Source organism: Haliotis rufescens, unplaced genomic scaffold (assembly GCF_023055435.1).
Source record: "Haliotis rufescens isolate VD_foot unplaced genomic scaffold, xgHalRufe1.0.p SCAF_4, whole genome shotgun sequence".
Classification (NCBI taxonomy): domain Eukaryota; kingdom Metazoa; phylum Mollusca; class Gastropoda; order Lepetellida; family Haliotidae; genus Haliotis; species Haliotis rufescens.
The window spans coordinates 24,974,424-24,991,161 of NW_025964112.1; the positions used below are offsets into that span (position 1 = coordinate 24,974,424).

The 16,738-nt window shown below is 38.6% G+C and overlaps 1 protein-coding gene across 1 annotated transcript in view; it reads right to left on the reverse strand.

The window, feature by feature from the left end:
* Positions 1-16,738, reverse strand: part of LOC124121616 (vacuolar protein-sorting-associated protein 25-like) — a 74,768-nt gene that overhangs the window by 8,367 nt on the left and 49,663 nt on the right. The window contains exons 3-4 of the mRNA XM_048382527.1: positions 3,744-3,797; positions 2,673-2,761 (exon numbers count right to left, since the gene is read on the reverse strand). Coding sequence (XP_048238484.1) covers positions 2,673-2,761; positions 3,744-3,797 — 143 coding nt within the window. The remainder of the gene's footprint in view (positions 1-2,672; positions 2,762-3,743; positions 3,798-16,738) is intronic.

Sequence of the window (16,738 nt, forward strand, 5' to 3'; positions counted from 1 at the left end):
TGTTGCTACACCTACCACCTTGCACTGTCTGTGTTGCTACACCTACCATGATGCTCTGTCTGTGTTGCTTCAGCTACCATGATGCACTGTCTGTGTTGCTGAATCTACCACCTTGCACTGTCTGTGTTGCTACAGCTACCATGATGCTCTGTCTGTGTTGTTACACCTACCATGAAGCTCTGTCTGTGTTGCTTCAGCTACCACCTTGCACTGTCTGTGTTGCTACAGCTACCACCTTGCACTGTCTGTGTTGCTACAGCTACCACCTTGCACTGTCTGTGTTGCTACACCTACCACCTTGCACTGTCTGTGTTGCTACAGCTACCACCTTGCACTGTCTGTGTTGCTACACCTACCACCTTGCACTGTCTGTGTTGCTACAGCTACCATAATTCACTGTCTGTGTTGCTATAACTCCAACCAACCTGTCTGTGTTGCTATAACCACCTCCTTGCACTGTCTGTGTTGCTATAACTCCCACCTTGCACTGTCTGTGTTTCTACACCTACCACCTTGCACTGTCTGTGTTGCTACAGCTACCATAATTCACTGTCTGTGTTGCTATAACTCCAACCAACCTGTCTGTGTTTCTATAACCACCTCCTTGCACTGTCTGTGTTGCTATAACTCCCACTTGCACTGTCTGTGTTGCTGCACCTACCACCATGCACTGTCTGTGTTGCTATAACTCCCACCTTGCACTGTCTGTGTTGCTGCACCTACCACCATGCGCTGTCTGTGTTGCTATAACCACCTCCTTGCACTGTCTGTGTTGCTACAACTACCATGATGCATTGTCTGTGTTGCTACAGCTACCATAATTCACTGTCTGTGTTGCTATAACTCCCACCAACCTGTCTGTGTTGCTATAACCACCTCCTTGCACTGTCTGTGTTGCTATAACTCCCACCTTGCACTGTCTGTGTTGCTACACCTACCACCTTGCACTGTCTGTGTTGCTATAACTCCCACCTTGCACTGTCTGTGTTGCTGCACCTACCACCATGCGCTGTCTGTGTTGCTATAACCACCTCCTTGCACTGTCTGTGTTGCTATAACTCCCACCTTGCACTGTCTGTGTTGCTACACCTACCACCTTGCACTGTCTGTGTTGCTATAACTCCCACCAACCTGTCTGTGTTGCTATAACCACCTCCTTGCACTGTCTGTGTTGCTATAACTCCGACCTTGCACTGTCGGTGTTGCTACACCTACCATGATGCACTGTCTGTGTTGCTACACCTACCACCTTGCACTGTCTGTGTTGCTATAACTCCGACCTTGCACTGTCTGTATTGCTACACCTACCATGATGCACTGTCTGTGTTGCTACACCTACCATGATGCACTGTCTGTGTTGCTACACCTACCATGATGCACTGTCTGTGTTGCTACACCTACCATGATGCACTGTCTGTGTTGCTACAGCCACCATAATTCACTGTCTGTGTTGCTACACCTACCACCTTGCACTGTCTGTGTTGCTATAACTCCCACCAACCTGTCTGTGTTGCTATAACTCCCACCATGCACTGTCTGTGTTGCTATAACTCCCACCAACCTGTCTGTGTTGCTATAACTCCCACCATGCACTGTCTGTGTTGCTGCACCTACCACCATGCACTGTCTCTGTTTCTACAGCCACCATAATTCACTGTCTGTGTTGCTATAACTCCCACCAACCTGTCTGTGTTGCTATAACCACCACCTCGCACTGTCTGTGTTGCTATAACTCCCACCATGCACTGTCTGTGTTGCTGCACCTACCACCATGCACTGTCTGTGTTGCTATAACTCCCACCTTGCACTGTCTGTGTTGCTTTAACTCCCACCAACCTGTCTGTGTTGCTATAACTCCCACCTTGCACTGTCTGTGTTGCTATAACTCCCACCTTGCACTGTCTGTGTTGCTGCACCTACCACCATGCACTGTCTGTGTTGCTATAACCACCATCTTGCACTGTCTGTGTTGCTATACCTACCACCTTGCACTGTCTGTGTTGCTGAACCTACCACCTTGCACTGTCTGTGTTGCTGAACCTACCACCTTGCACTGTCTGTGTTGCTCAACCTACCACCTTGCACTGTCTGTATTGCTGAACCTACCACCTTGCACTGTCTGTGTTGCTGAACCTACCACCTTGCACTGTCTGTGTTGCTCAACCTACCACCTTGCACTGTCTGTGTTGCTGAACCTACCACCTTGCACTGTCTGTGTTGCTGAACCTACCACCTTGCACTGTCTGTGTTGCTCAACCTACCACCTTGCACTGTCTGTGTTGCTGAACCTACCACCTTGCACTGTCTGTGTTGCTGAACCTACCACCTTGCACTGTCTGTGTTGCTCAACCTACCACCTTGCACTGTCTGTGTTGCTCAACCTACCACCTTGCACTGTCTGTGTTGCTCAACCTACCACCTTGCACTGTCTGTGTTGCTCAACCTACCACCTTGCACTGTCTGTGTTGGTGGTGAATGTTGCAGCCAACACCAGTGAACATGGCCAGGCTCTGATCTAGTATGGGAAAGCATTTGACACACTATCATCCCCATGTTTTCATCCCAGACTTATTATATAAACAGACTAAGAAAGCATGAGTGCCATACCATCTATTCACCATCATGGACAAGGTATTACTTCATGCCATCATACACAAATGGGCGTCACCTACCCATCTATAGATAAGCTTTCCCCACTCCTCTGGTGTCCTCCACATTATTAAACACTGTTTCCGTGCTTTGTCTTTCCATTCTATATGACCTGTACAGAGAGAATATAGCAGACAATCAAACTTCTTTACAGAGTGCTATATACTCACAAAACCATAGTAACATATCATAGCATAGGAAGATTTTACTGATAGAATATACAGAAGGAAATGAATGTTAAAATATTCTATTGGTCACAAAACAAACATATTGTTCAAAAGATTTGTGATGAAAAGTTACATAGTTGCTTTCTAATAAGCATAGTTGTTCTTGAGGATACATAGATACATTGCCTTATGTGTGACTCTGCATATGTGGTCTTTTTTTTAACGAAAACAAAGGACACTACAATGATTAAATTGGTTTGGGAGACAGGTTGAATCAAGATTCACCATACTGGTAATAGTAACTTTGGTGCCATGTGCAGAGAAGTAATTCCATTGTGACATAATTAGGTCATGTATTACTTATTAATATTATATATGTCTTCAAGCCTTTTGGAATAAGTAGATGCTGAGGTTTAATTAATCCTTTGATACCTCATTACACCCTTACTCATTTGACACCTCATACAAATCTTTCTGGTTTTAAATGAAATATATCAAAATTGTGATAAATGATGATAACATGGGGTGCCATGATTCACTGGAGCATCAGTGCAACGTCAGTTTACACCTCACAATATGATATGTGATAAACCCATACAATCATGTTTTAGTTGTGCATTGATGCACAAAAAGTCAAATCTACTGCTTGTTGCGACAACCCAGAATGTTTGCTGCTGGTGTGCACATTACTGCATGACACATAATACTGATCCATATATGAGAACAAGTCTAAATCAACCAGTTGTGCATGTTATACACAAACTGGCTGATATCTACAACCTGTTGTTGAGCAAAACATCCTGCCTGAAGTAATGCAGTATGTATTAACAGCTACATGTAACATGACACCCCTAATGATAACATACAGCCAACATGCCTGAGGTTGTACAGTCACAGTCAATTATTCTCCATACTTATATTCCTTACCTCGCTTACTAAGTTCATCTAAGACGGTGTAAATACCATCAGTTGAAAGCTTCCCTGGGATTATGTTAAGGATGTCAAAATAAACAACAACATCAGAATTAAATGGCTGTGCTTTTATCCTGGCTGATAAATGTCTTGTAATGCTTTCAACACAGGACATTTCTTACACTTTCCAATGGCTACTGAGAACATGACAAAGAAATGGGTAAACATGTACTAACTGATTCCCGGCCCATCCTTCTTGAAGACTTGGTGCAGGCAGGCTGTCTACATCTATAATTAATGTGAGGACATATCACCTTCCACAAATAAAGATAGATGCTATACCCACACATTAATTTCTAATGTAAGAAAACATAAAACCGAAAGTTCCATGCCTGTATCTACATTAATAAGAAAGTTATATGCACTTCCTGTATAATGACACAGACCATCAATTTCAGCGAATCACATAGAGAGTGAGTGAGTTAATATTTAACGTCACATCGGCAATATTTCAGCCATGTTGTGATGAGAATACATATATTGAGATTCTATAAAAACCTGTCATCGATGGACAGTAAGGATATCACAGATGAATATTTAAAATTAGCATACAACCATAAAAAGATATCATTATATGTAACAATACATAATAAAAAAGGGCTATAGATCGCCAGTAGCTGAAGGTGGATCAACATGTTAGGGTCCATGGGGTCTTACAGTACCTTTGCTACCTGCATGGACCCAAGCCGGATTTACATCATCCCTTTAGGTTTTGGCAATTATTGTCACATTTAGCCAAGTTAAATGAACACATATTCTACGGTTAAAAATGTGGCAAAAAAATATTACTTTGAATGACGTGGTCTTACATACCCTCTCTGGGGGACAATCATTTTACATTACTTCAACCCCAATCAAGGGTACAGCCACTAACAATCCAACTTAACTTATTTCCTTCTACAAAATCTAAAAAGATCATTGATTAATTACAAAACATATGGTTCAAAATTTATTAAATAATTCTAGTTCTTTTAACAAACAATAATTAAATGGGAATTAATACAATTAATAAGAACCTTGACAAGCTTGACTGTGATTCTCTCATAACAAGGGATACAAAATGGAGGATCCTCACCTTTCAATAAATAAAGTGGCCAATACGATGCATTACAACCTCTGGACTGACAACCCAAGTAGGCCGAGTAACTGAAAGCTGGTTTAATTTGATGTAATTTATTGATACCTACTTGGGTGTCTATCTTGGAAATGTCTATCTGTTAAAAAATGAGATACAAAATTAGGCAAATGCCCTATCAATCCCATTTCTTGAAGATCTCTTAAAATTCCATGTTTCCAGGTCGTTTAATACGCTTTCTCTAAAACGAAGAATATTGATACCGTATGTTGTTTATTAAGGATAGCATTTTTTACAAATGAAAGTCTAACCAAGTGGTCAATGGTACTTCTATTTTTCTTAATCCACATTGAATATTTGTTAAAAGATTATTTGTTTCTGAATACCATATAAGTCTATTATTTACCATTCTGGTAAGTGATATTGGTCTATAATTTGCAGTATGATCATGGCCAGGTTTTGGTACTGGAATTATGACAGCATTTCGCCATGATGAGGGGATATTACCCGTTGTCCAGATATTACCAAGTAAAGTAAAATGTCTCTAAACAGTAATCAGCTAAATGTTTAAGTAATTGATAATGGATATCATCAGAACCTGTAGCAGTATCATGACCTTGCCATAAGGCGGTATGCAACTTATGAATGGAAAAGATTTCATTATAATCCTCACCATTATCAGAATTAAAATTATTTTTCTTTCTTTCTTCTTTCTAACTTTCTGAAATTTTGGGGTATAATTCGATGAGGATGAATGTTTAGCTGAAGTTTCTCCTAATTTATTTGCTAAATCAGATTTAGCAGGTAATAATGTGTCACTATCCTTAAGATGGTGAACACTAGATTTAGAACCTTTACCTTTAATCCTTTGCACCACATTCCAAACCTTAGACATAGGTGTTCTGGATTTGTTTTTCGAAATAGTTTCGCCAAGATTGGCGTTTATTCTGATTAAATGTACGACAAGCTTTTGCGTTTAATATTTTCAATTTATTTAAGTAATGGACAGTTGGGTGGTTTCAGAAATATTTTTCTGCCTTTTTCCTTGCTTTCCTAGCTTGTTTACAATCAGTGTTGAACCATGGTTTACGAACATGTGGATTTGTAGAGTACTTTGGAATACATTCTTGGCAATTTCATTTAAAACATCAGAAAAAAGCTGAATAGGATCAGCCACATCACTGCAACAATCAGGATTTATTTTGTTTGTGCATAATGTTTGAAATAAAGGCCAGTTAGCCTTTGTAAAATTCCGTATCGTTGAAGGTGGAATATCAGATGGATTTGTTTTAATGATAGTTGGGAAATGGTCACTTCCACAAATTCATTGAGAAGGTCAGAATCAGTTAGTGACAAATCAAGAGAAGAGTAGGTAGGTCCCAGTTGTAGGATGCTGATAAGTGCTTGAGTCATCATTAAATATACATAGGCCAGTATTAGAGATGAAATCTTCAAGTATATTACCTTTAGTGTTAGTGTTAGTACCACCCCAGAGTGGGTTGTGGCCATTTAGATCACCCATGATTATACAAGGTTTGGGGAGTTGATCATAGAGAGCTTGAAGATCAGACAGCTGAAGAGCTGATGAAGGCAGAATATACAGTGAGCACAAAGTAAAAACAACCTTCAAAGTAAGTCGCACTGCAGCGGCTTGGAGGTTGGTGTTAAGTATAACAGGGCTTTGGTCGACAATAATGCAACAAGCTGTGTGTCCTACGATGACGATGATTACTGTTGTCAGTCACCTCCATATCCTCAAGGGATCCATACTTAATAATAAGCTGGACCTGGTTATCTGCTCTTTTCGAGGCTCTGCCACTTTGATACTTTTTGGATGATTCTGTTTTTGGTTTGGGTTTGTTTTTTGCAACTTGTTTCACTTTAGTTTCTGAGTTAGAGTTAGCTGATAGAGATGATGATAGTTTCTGAGATAAAGATGAATGTTTATCACAAGAAGCCTGTGATTGAATGATTGTTTGTGAACTAGAGTTCTCTTGTTGAGGCCTAACCTCGACTGCTCATAAGTATTCAGTCTGGCAACCGACTGAATTCCATGAAACTGTCTTTGAAATGATAACAGGAGATGGCCTTAAAACAGAAACAGCATAACTTGGGCCTGACTTTTCTTGAGCAAGAACAATTTTCTTTGCATCCAGAAAAGATGTGTTACACTCATGCTTCATACATGAAATTCGATTGTAGCTTCCACGTAGGGCAATCTTTGGAAGATGAGGGATGATTGCAAGAGCAGTGTACTCAGGAAGGAGGTTTGTCACATAGTCTGCTATCCTCACATTTTCCACCACATCGATGACAGGCAGCTGGGTCGTAGCATGATTTTAAGCCATGGCCATACTTAAGGCAACAGTAACACCTCAGGGGATTTGGGATGTAAACATCCATCCTTAAGTTACAGCAGCCAGGATTAACCACTGTGTTCAGTTGTTACCGAAAAATCTACACACAAGTGATTAATATGCCACAATTAGAACAAGGCTTTGCCGAGATCTAATCGTGGCAGATTAATCACAAGTCATTTCAATAGTTATACAAATAGTTATACAAATAGTTATACAAATATTTACATTATTTTAATACCCTTGTAACATTATGTTGTTATTTTACTGCTACAGTTACATCCAAACTTTATTTTTTTCTTATTTTATCAGATTAGAAATTAAGAATTTCTGATCATAGGTAATTAAATTTTAACCTGACTCATACTAAATATATATTTTAGTGACCCGATCATATATGAATTTTTTGTAAAAAGCATTGAAATTAAAATTTGACATTGCTTATGTTGAGAAATGAGGTGAATGGTAAATGTTATAAGATGACCTCTTGTTGGTTGTTTCTTCATCATCCATAAATTCTTTACTTACCAAGTTCTGAAAATTTACACATTACACATTTGAATAATTTAAGGTGTCTGATTAAAATAGCGACACAGCTTTCCACTCTCAGGCAGCCAATTAGATTGTGTGAAAGAAAGAAACCACTGTACACCTTGTAATGGGAGAATGATACAGAAAAATTACATACCTTATTTTTTCATATGTCCAGTTTATCATCAAAAGAAATGCTGAATAATTATCTTTAAAATTAAGCTAGCTATGCATATTGGGGCTCTTTATCTGCTATGATAATATAACAGTTGCATTATTAAAGAAATGTGTTTTTTTCAGTAAACATGGTAAATAATTTAAAAAATCTTTGGTTTAAAGTATATACATGAGACAAACATAATTCTACATTTCTTTAATACTTTGTATTGACTGTTAATTCTGAAAATAATTAACTGTGATATTGAGTTTATACCTAAAAATGATAATATGAAATAAATTTGAGATGATCTCATCCTATCCAAAATACCAAATATATTTTAAGATGCATAAATGTAAATCATTATTGAAAAATAAAAAAGATTATTGTTTTTGAAAAAAACACCTAATAAGGTTGATTGGTGCCCACCATCTTTATCTTCATCATTTTGTCTGCTCCCTTTAAGAAATCAAAAAATATAAATACATAGATCTAGGTACTTCAACAAAACATTCAAGTTTAAATGTGGTAATATTTTTTTAAAAAAAAGAGTTTCTTAATTGGCCTCAAATAGTATGTTTAAATAATTGAAGTTAAGTTAAAAAAAAGAAACAAATAATTATAGGCCAAAATCAATGAATTATATTGATATAGATAAACTCGTACTGTTGAAAGGGGAAACAACTGCTGTGGTTACATCTTAGTCATGAGATGATCGGTCCGGCAAAGTTGATCGTTAAATGCATTACAATTGAGTATGTCTTTTGATACAAATTATTTAAGGTGTTTATTTTCTTAAAATATGAAATATAAGTCTCGATTATTTTAATATAACTATAAAATATGTTTTTGACGCTGGGTTACACAAATAATCGATCAGTTCTAGATCAACACTTCAAAATAACGTCACATTTCTTATGTGGTTGATGGTTATTTTTTAAAATTACCAAAAAACAATATGACTATTTTATTATTTTTTTTCAAGAATTAATTATCTGTTTCATTAGCTGTTTTATTAGTCTTGAAAACTCCCAGTAAAGAATTTCCCGGAGTGGCTCACCTGGTCCCGTAATATCGAAGCGGTATCTCACTTCAGTTACCATCTTCTCATTCTGCAACTGAATCTGGTACACTGGGAAGCCGAAATTCTCGATATATCTCCACATATCACATCTCTTCCACCTCCACAAATTTTCTCTTGGTCACCAACTTTCGGAGATGGAAACATTGTCACTATGGTAATGTTTTGACAGCTGGGGATTTCCTGTACTAGACAACCTTGGGTATCCCGATCCGAAAATAGTGCCGTCAATTTATTTTAGCTAGCCAATCAAAATGCGAAGACACAGCTCTCCACTCTCATCCAGCCATTCAGATTGGATAAATAAAAATAAAAACTATGAATAAACCACTGCTGGCGATTGGACAACATTGTAACGACTACATGAAAGTAGGTCAGTGCTACCTGGCACCACTTGTCATACATGCATACTCACATTCACATGTAACAACTACATGAAAAGAATTACACATATACATAGGAAAACGCATATTTGTGAAACACTTTAGGAACAACATTCCCAGTGTCCTTTACAGGAAGACATTACTAAGTTTCACTGACCTACAGTAAATCCTTTGAATGTTGGACAGCAAACAAACTGTAAGGGGGTGCTATGACCTTGAAGATGACCCTGACACTTACACTTGGCATGACATAATGATCAGTCATCAAAATTCCCAAGGCTATAAAAGAGGTTAACCGGTACATGACAGGATATCCCTGAGATGTCTAAGCATCATCTAAAACAAACAAACACTGAAAACACATAACCACTAAAGTAGGAACAGTTCTGCAACATGTTCTCAGACAATATTCTTGTGACTCCTTTGTTTTTACCCAACAAAGCAGATCTAGAAGTATTGTACTTCTTGACAATGTCTCAAGGATTCATATAATTAACCTGACCGTGTATAATGATCAGGGTCCACTTGCACAGAACAATCTTAGCACTACAATTACTGTAAATCCTTAAGATCGCAATCTTAGGCTACGGCTACAATCACCATCCACTTGCACAAAGTGATTGTAGGCTAAGATCATTACAGTGTATTCATGTTGTAGAATCTACCTTGCCCAGTGTATTCATGTTGTAGAATCTACCTTGCCTAGTGTATTCATGTTGTGGAATCTACCTTGCCCAGTGTATTCATGTTGTAGAATCTACTTTGCCCAGTGTATTCATATTGTAGAATCTACCTTGCCCAGTGTATTCATGTTGTAGAATCTACCTTGCCCAGTGTATTCATGTTGTAGAATCTACCTTGCCAAGTGTATACATGTTTTAGAATCTACCTTGCCCAGTGTATTCATGTTGTAGAATCTACCTTGCCCAGTGTATTCATGTTGTAGAATCTACCTTGCCTAGAGCATTCATGTTGTAGAATCTACCTTGCCCAGTGCATTCATGTTGTAGAATTTACCTTGCCCAGTGCATTCATGTTGTAGAATTTACCTTGCCCAGTGCATTCATGTTGTAGAATCTACTTTGCCCAGTGTATTCATGTTGTAAATCTACCTTGCCCGGTGTATTCATGTTGTAGAATCTACCTTGCCCAGTGTATTCATGTTGTAGAATCTACCTTGCCTAGTGTATTCATGTTGTAGAATCTAACTTGCCCAGTGTATTCATGTTGTAGAATTTACCTTGCCCAGTGTATTCATGTTGTAGAATCTACCTTGCCCAGTGTATTCATGTTGTAGAATCTACTTTGCCCAGTGTATTCATGTTGTGGAATCTACTTTGCCCAGTGTATTCATGTTGTAGAATCTACTTTGCCCAGTGTATTCATGTTGTGGAATCTACTTTGCCCAGTGTATTCATGTTGTAGAATCTACTTTGCCCAGTGTATTCATGTTGTGGAATCTACCTTGCCCAGTGCATTCATGTTGTAGAATCTATCTTGCCTAGTGTATTCTTGTTGTGGAATCTACCTTGCCCAGTGTATTCATGCTGTGGAATCTACCTTGCCCAGTGTATTCATGTTGTAGAATCTACCTTGCCCAGTGTATTCATGTTGTAGAATCTACCTTGCCCAGTGTATTCATGTTGTAGAATCTACTTTGCCTAGTGTATTCATGTTTTAGAATCTACCTTGCCCAGTGTATTCATGTTGTAGAATTTACCTTACCCAGTGTATTCATGTTGTAGAATCTACCTTGTCTAGTGTATTCATGTTGTAGAATCTACCTTGCACAGTGTATTCATGTTGTAGAATTTACCTTGCCCAGTGTATTCATGTTTTAGAATCTACCTTGCCCAGTGTATTCATGTTGTGGAATCTACTTTTCCCAGTGCATTCATGTTGTAGAATCTACCTTGCCCAGTGCATTCATGTTGTAGAATCTACCTTGCCCAGTGTATTCATGTTGTAAATCTACCTTGCCCAGTGTATTCATGTTGTGGAATCTACCTTGCCCAGTGTATTCATGTTGTAGAATCTACCTTGCCCAGTGTATTCATGTTGTAGAATCTACTTTGCCTAGTGTATTCATGTTGTGGAATCTACTTTGCCCAGTGTATTCATGTTGTAGAATCTACTTTGCCCAGTGTATTCATGTTGTGGAATCTACTTTGCCCAGTGTATTCATGTTGTAGAATCTACCTTGCCCAGTGTATTCATGTTGTGGAATCTACCTTGCCCAGTGCATTCATGTTGTAGAATCTATCTTGCCCAGTGTATTCTTGTTGTGGAATCTACCTTGCCCAGTGTATTCATGCTGTGGAATGTACCTTGCCCAGTGTATTCATGTTGTAGAATCTACCTTGCCCAGTGTATTCATGTTGTAGAATCTACCTTGCCCAGTGTATTCATGTTTTAGAATCTACCTTGCCCAGTGTATTCATGTTGTAGAATTTACCTTACCCAGTGTATTCATGTTGTAGAATCTACCTTGCCCAGTGCATTCATGTTGTAGAATCTACCTTGCCCAGTATATTCATGTTGTAGAATCTACTTTGCCCGGTGTATTCATGTTGTAGAATTTACCTTGCCCAGTGCATTCATGTTGTAGAATTTACCTTGCCCAGTGCATTCTTGTTGTAGAATTTACCTTGCCCCAGTGCATTCATGTTGTAGAATCTACCTTGCCCAGTGTATTCATGTTGTAAATCTACATTGCCCGGTGTATTCATGTTGTAGAATCTACTTTGCCCAGTGTATTCATGTTGTAGAATCTACTTTGCCCAGTGTATTCATGTTGTGGAATCTACTTTGCCCAGTGTATTCATGTTGTAGAATCTACCTTTCCCAGTGTATTCATGTTGTAGAATCTACCTTGCCCATTGTATTCATGTTGTAGAATCTACCATGCCCAGTGTATTCATGTTTTAGAATCTACCTTTCCCAGTGTATTCATGTTGTAGAATTTACCTTACCCAGTGTATTCATGTTGTAGAATCTACCTTGCCCAGAGTATTTATGTTGTAGAATCTACCTTGCCTAGTGTATTCATGTTGTAGAATCTACCTTGCCCAGTGTATTCATTCTGTAGAATCTACCTTGCCTAGTGTATTCATGTTGTAGAATCTACCTTGCCCAGTGTATTCATGTTGTAGAATCTACTTTGCCCAGTGTATTCATCTTGTAGAATCTACCTTGCCCAGTGTATTCATGTTGTAGAATCTACTTTGCAAAGTGTATTCATATTGTAGAATCTACCTTGCCCAGTGTATTCATGTTGTGGAATCTACCTTGCCCAGTGTATTCATGTTGTGGAATCTACCTTGCCCAGTGTATTCATGTTGTAGAATCTACCTTGCCCAGTGTATTCATGTTGTAGAATCTACTTTGCCCAAAGTATTCATGTTGTGGAATCTACTTTGCCTAGTGTATTCATGTTGTAGAATCTACCTTGCCCAGTGTATTCATGTTGTAGAATTTACCTTACCCGGTGTATTCATGTTGTAGAATCTACCTTGCCCAGTGTATTCATGTTGTAGAATTTACCTTGCCCAGTGTATTCATGTTGTAGAATCTACCTTGCCCAGTGTATTCATGTTTTAGAATCTACTTTGCCCAGTGTATTCATGTTGTGGAATCTACTTTTCCCAGTGCATTCATGTTGTAGAATCTACCTTGCCCAGTGCATTCATGTTGTAGAATCTACCTTGCCCAGTATATTCATGTTGTAGAATCTACTTTGCCCAGTGTATTCATGTTGTAGAATTTACCTTGCCCAGTGCATTCAAGTTGTAGAATTTACCTTGCCCAGTGCATTCTTGTTGTAGAATTTACCTTGCCCCAGTGCATTCATGTTGTAGAATCTACCTTGCCCAGTGTATTCATGTTGTAAATCTACTTTGCCCGGTGTATTCATGTTGTGGAATCTACTTTGCCCAGTGTATTCATGTTGTAGAATCTACCTTGCCCAGTGTATTCATGTTGTAGAATCTACTTTGCCCAGTGTATTCATGTTGTAGAATCTCCTTTGCAAAGTGTATTCATGTTGTGGAATCTACTTTGCCCAGTGTTTTCATGTTGTAGAATCTACCTTGCCTAGTGTATTCATGTTGTAGAATCTACCTTGCCCGGTGTATTCATGTTGTAGAATCTACATTGCCCGGTGTATTCATGTTGTAGAATCTACTTTGCCCAGTGTATTCATGTTGTAGAATCTACTTTGCCAAGTGTATTCATGTTGTGGAATCTACTTTGCCCAGTGTATTCATGTTGTAGAATCTACCTTTCCCAGTGTATTCATGTTGTAGAATCTACCTTGCCCATTGTATTCATGTTGTAGAATCTACCATGCCCAGTGTATTCATGTTTTAGAATCTACCTTTCCCAGTGTATTCATGTTGTAGAATTTACCTTACCCAGTGTATTCATGTTGTAGAATCTACCTTGCCCAGAGTATTTATGTTGTAGAATCTACCTTGCCTAGTGTATTCATGTTGTAGAATCTACGTTGCCCAGTGTATTCATTCTGTAGAATCTACCTTGCCTAGTGTATTCATGTTGTAGAATCTACCTTGCCCAGTGTATTCATCTTGTAGAATCTACCTTGCCCAGTGTATTCATGTTGTAGAATCTACTTTGCAAAGTGTATTCATATTGTAGAATCTACCTTGCCCAGTGTATTCATGTTGTGGAATCTACCTTGCCCAGTGTATTCATGTTGTGGAATCTACCTTGCCCAGTGTATTCATGTTGTAGAATCTACCTTGCCCAGTGTATTCATGTTGTAGAATCTACTTTGCCCAAAGTATTCATGTTGTGGAATCTACTTTGCCTAGTGTATTCATGTTGTAGAATCTACCTTGCCCAGTGTATTCATGTTGTAGAATTTACCTTACCCAGTGTATTCATGTTGTAGAATCTACCTTGCCCAGTGTATTCATGTTGTAGAATTTACCTTGCCCAGTGTATTCATGTTGTAGAATCTACCTTGCCCAGTGTATTCATGTTTTAGAATCTACTTTGCCCAGTGTATTCATGTTGTGGAATCTACTTTTCCCAGTGCATTCATGTTGTAGAATCTACCTTGCCCAGTGCATTCATGTTGTAGAATCTACCTTGCCCAGTATATTCATGTTGTAGAATCTACTTTGCCCAGTGTATTCATGTTGTAGAATTTACCTTGCCCAGTGCATTCAAGTTGTAGAATTTACCTTGCCCAGTGCATTCTTGTTGTAGAATTTACCTTGCCCCAGTGCATTCATGTTGTAGAATCTACCTTGCCCAGTGTATTCATGTTGTAAATCTACTTTGCCCGGTGTATTCATGTTGTGGAATCTACTTTGCCCAGTGTATTCATGTTGTAGAATCTACCTTGCCCAGTGTATTCATGTTGTAGAATCTACTTTGCCCAGTGTATTCATGTTGTAGAATCTCCTTTGCAAAGTGTATTCATGTTGTGGAATCTACTTTGCCCAGTGTATTCATGTTGTAGAATCTACCTTGCCCAGTGTATTCATGTTGTAGAATCTACCTTGCCCGGTGTATTCATGTTGTAGAATCTACCTTGCCTAGTGTATTCATGTTGTAGAATCTACGTTGCCCAGTGCATTCATGTTGCAGAATCTACCTTGCCCAGTGTATTCATGTTGTGGAATCTACTTTGCCTAGTGTATTCATGTTGTAGAATCTACCTTCCCCAGTGTATTCATGTTGTAGAATCTACTTTGCCCAGTGTATTCATGTTTTAGAATCTACTTTGCCCAGTGTATTCATGTTGTGGAATCTACTTTTCCCAGTGCATTCATGTTGTAGAATCTACCTTGCCCAGTGCATTCATGTTGTAGAATCTACCTTGCCCAGTATATTCATGTTGTAGAATCTACCTTGACCAGTATATTCATGTTGTAGAATCTACTTTGCCCAGTGTATTCATGTTGTAGAATTTACCTTGCCCAGTGCATTCATGTTGTAGAATTTACCTTGCCCAGTGCATTCTTGTTGTAGAATCTACCTTGCCCAGTATATTCATGTTGTAGAATCTACCTTTCCCAGTGTATTCATGTTGTAGAATCTACCTTGCCCATTGTATTCATGTTGTAGAATCTACCATGCCCAGTGTATTCATGTTTTAGAATCTACCTTTCCCAGTGTATTCATGTTGTAGAATTTACCTTACCCAGTGTATTCATGTTGTAGAATCTACCTTGCCCAGAGTATTTATGTTGTAGAATCTACCTTGCCTAGTGTATTCATGTTGTAGAATCTACGTTGCCCAGTGTATTCATTCTGTAGAATCTACCTTGCCTAGTGTATTCATGTTGTAGAATCTACCTTGCCCAGTGTATTCATCTTGTAGAATCTACCTTGCCCAGTGTATTCATGTTGTAGAATCTACTTTGCAAAGTGTATTCATATTGTAGAATCTACCTTGCCCAGTGTATTCATGTTGTGGAATCTACCTTGCCCAGTATGTTGTGGAATCTACCTTGCCCAGTGTATTCATGTTGTAGAATCTACCTTGCCCAGTGTATTCATGTTGTAGAATCTACTTTGCCCAAAGTATTCATGTTGTGGAATCTACTTTGCCTAGTGTATTCATGTTGTAGAATCTACCTTGCCCAGTGTATTCATGTTGTAGAATTTACCTTACCCAGTGTATTCATGTTGTAGAATCTACCTTGCCCAGTGTATTCATGTTGTAGAATTTACCTTGCCCAGTGTATTCATGTTGTAGAATCTACCTTGCCCAGTGTATTCATGTTTTAGAATCTACTTTGCCCAGTGTATTCATGTTGTGGAATCTACTTTTCCCAGTGCATTCATGTTGTAGAATCTACCTTGCCCAGTGCATTCATGTTGTAGAATCTACCTTGCCCAGTATATTCATGTTGTAGAATCTACTTTGCCCAGTGTATTCATGTTGTAGAATTTACCTTACCCAGTGCATTCAAGTTGTAGAATTTACCTTGCCCAGTGCATTCTTGTTGTAGAATTTACCTTGCCCCAGTGCATTCATGTTGTAGAATCTACCTTGCCCAGTGTATTCATGTTGTAAATCTACTTTGCCCGGTGTATTCATGTTGTGGAATCTACTTTGCCCAGTGTATTCATGTTGTAGAATCTACCTTGCCCAGTGTATTCATGTTGTAGAATCTACTTTGCCCAGTGTATTCATGTTGTAGAATCTCCTTTGCAAAGTGTATTCATGTTGTGGAATCTACTTTGCCCAGTGTATTCATGTTGTAGAATCTACCTTGCCCAGTGTATTCATGTTGTAGAATCTACCTTGCCCGGTGTATTCATGTTGTAGAATCTACCTTGCCTAGTGTATTCATGTTGTAGAATCTACGTTGCCCAGTGCATTCATGTT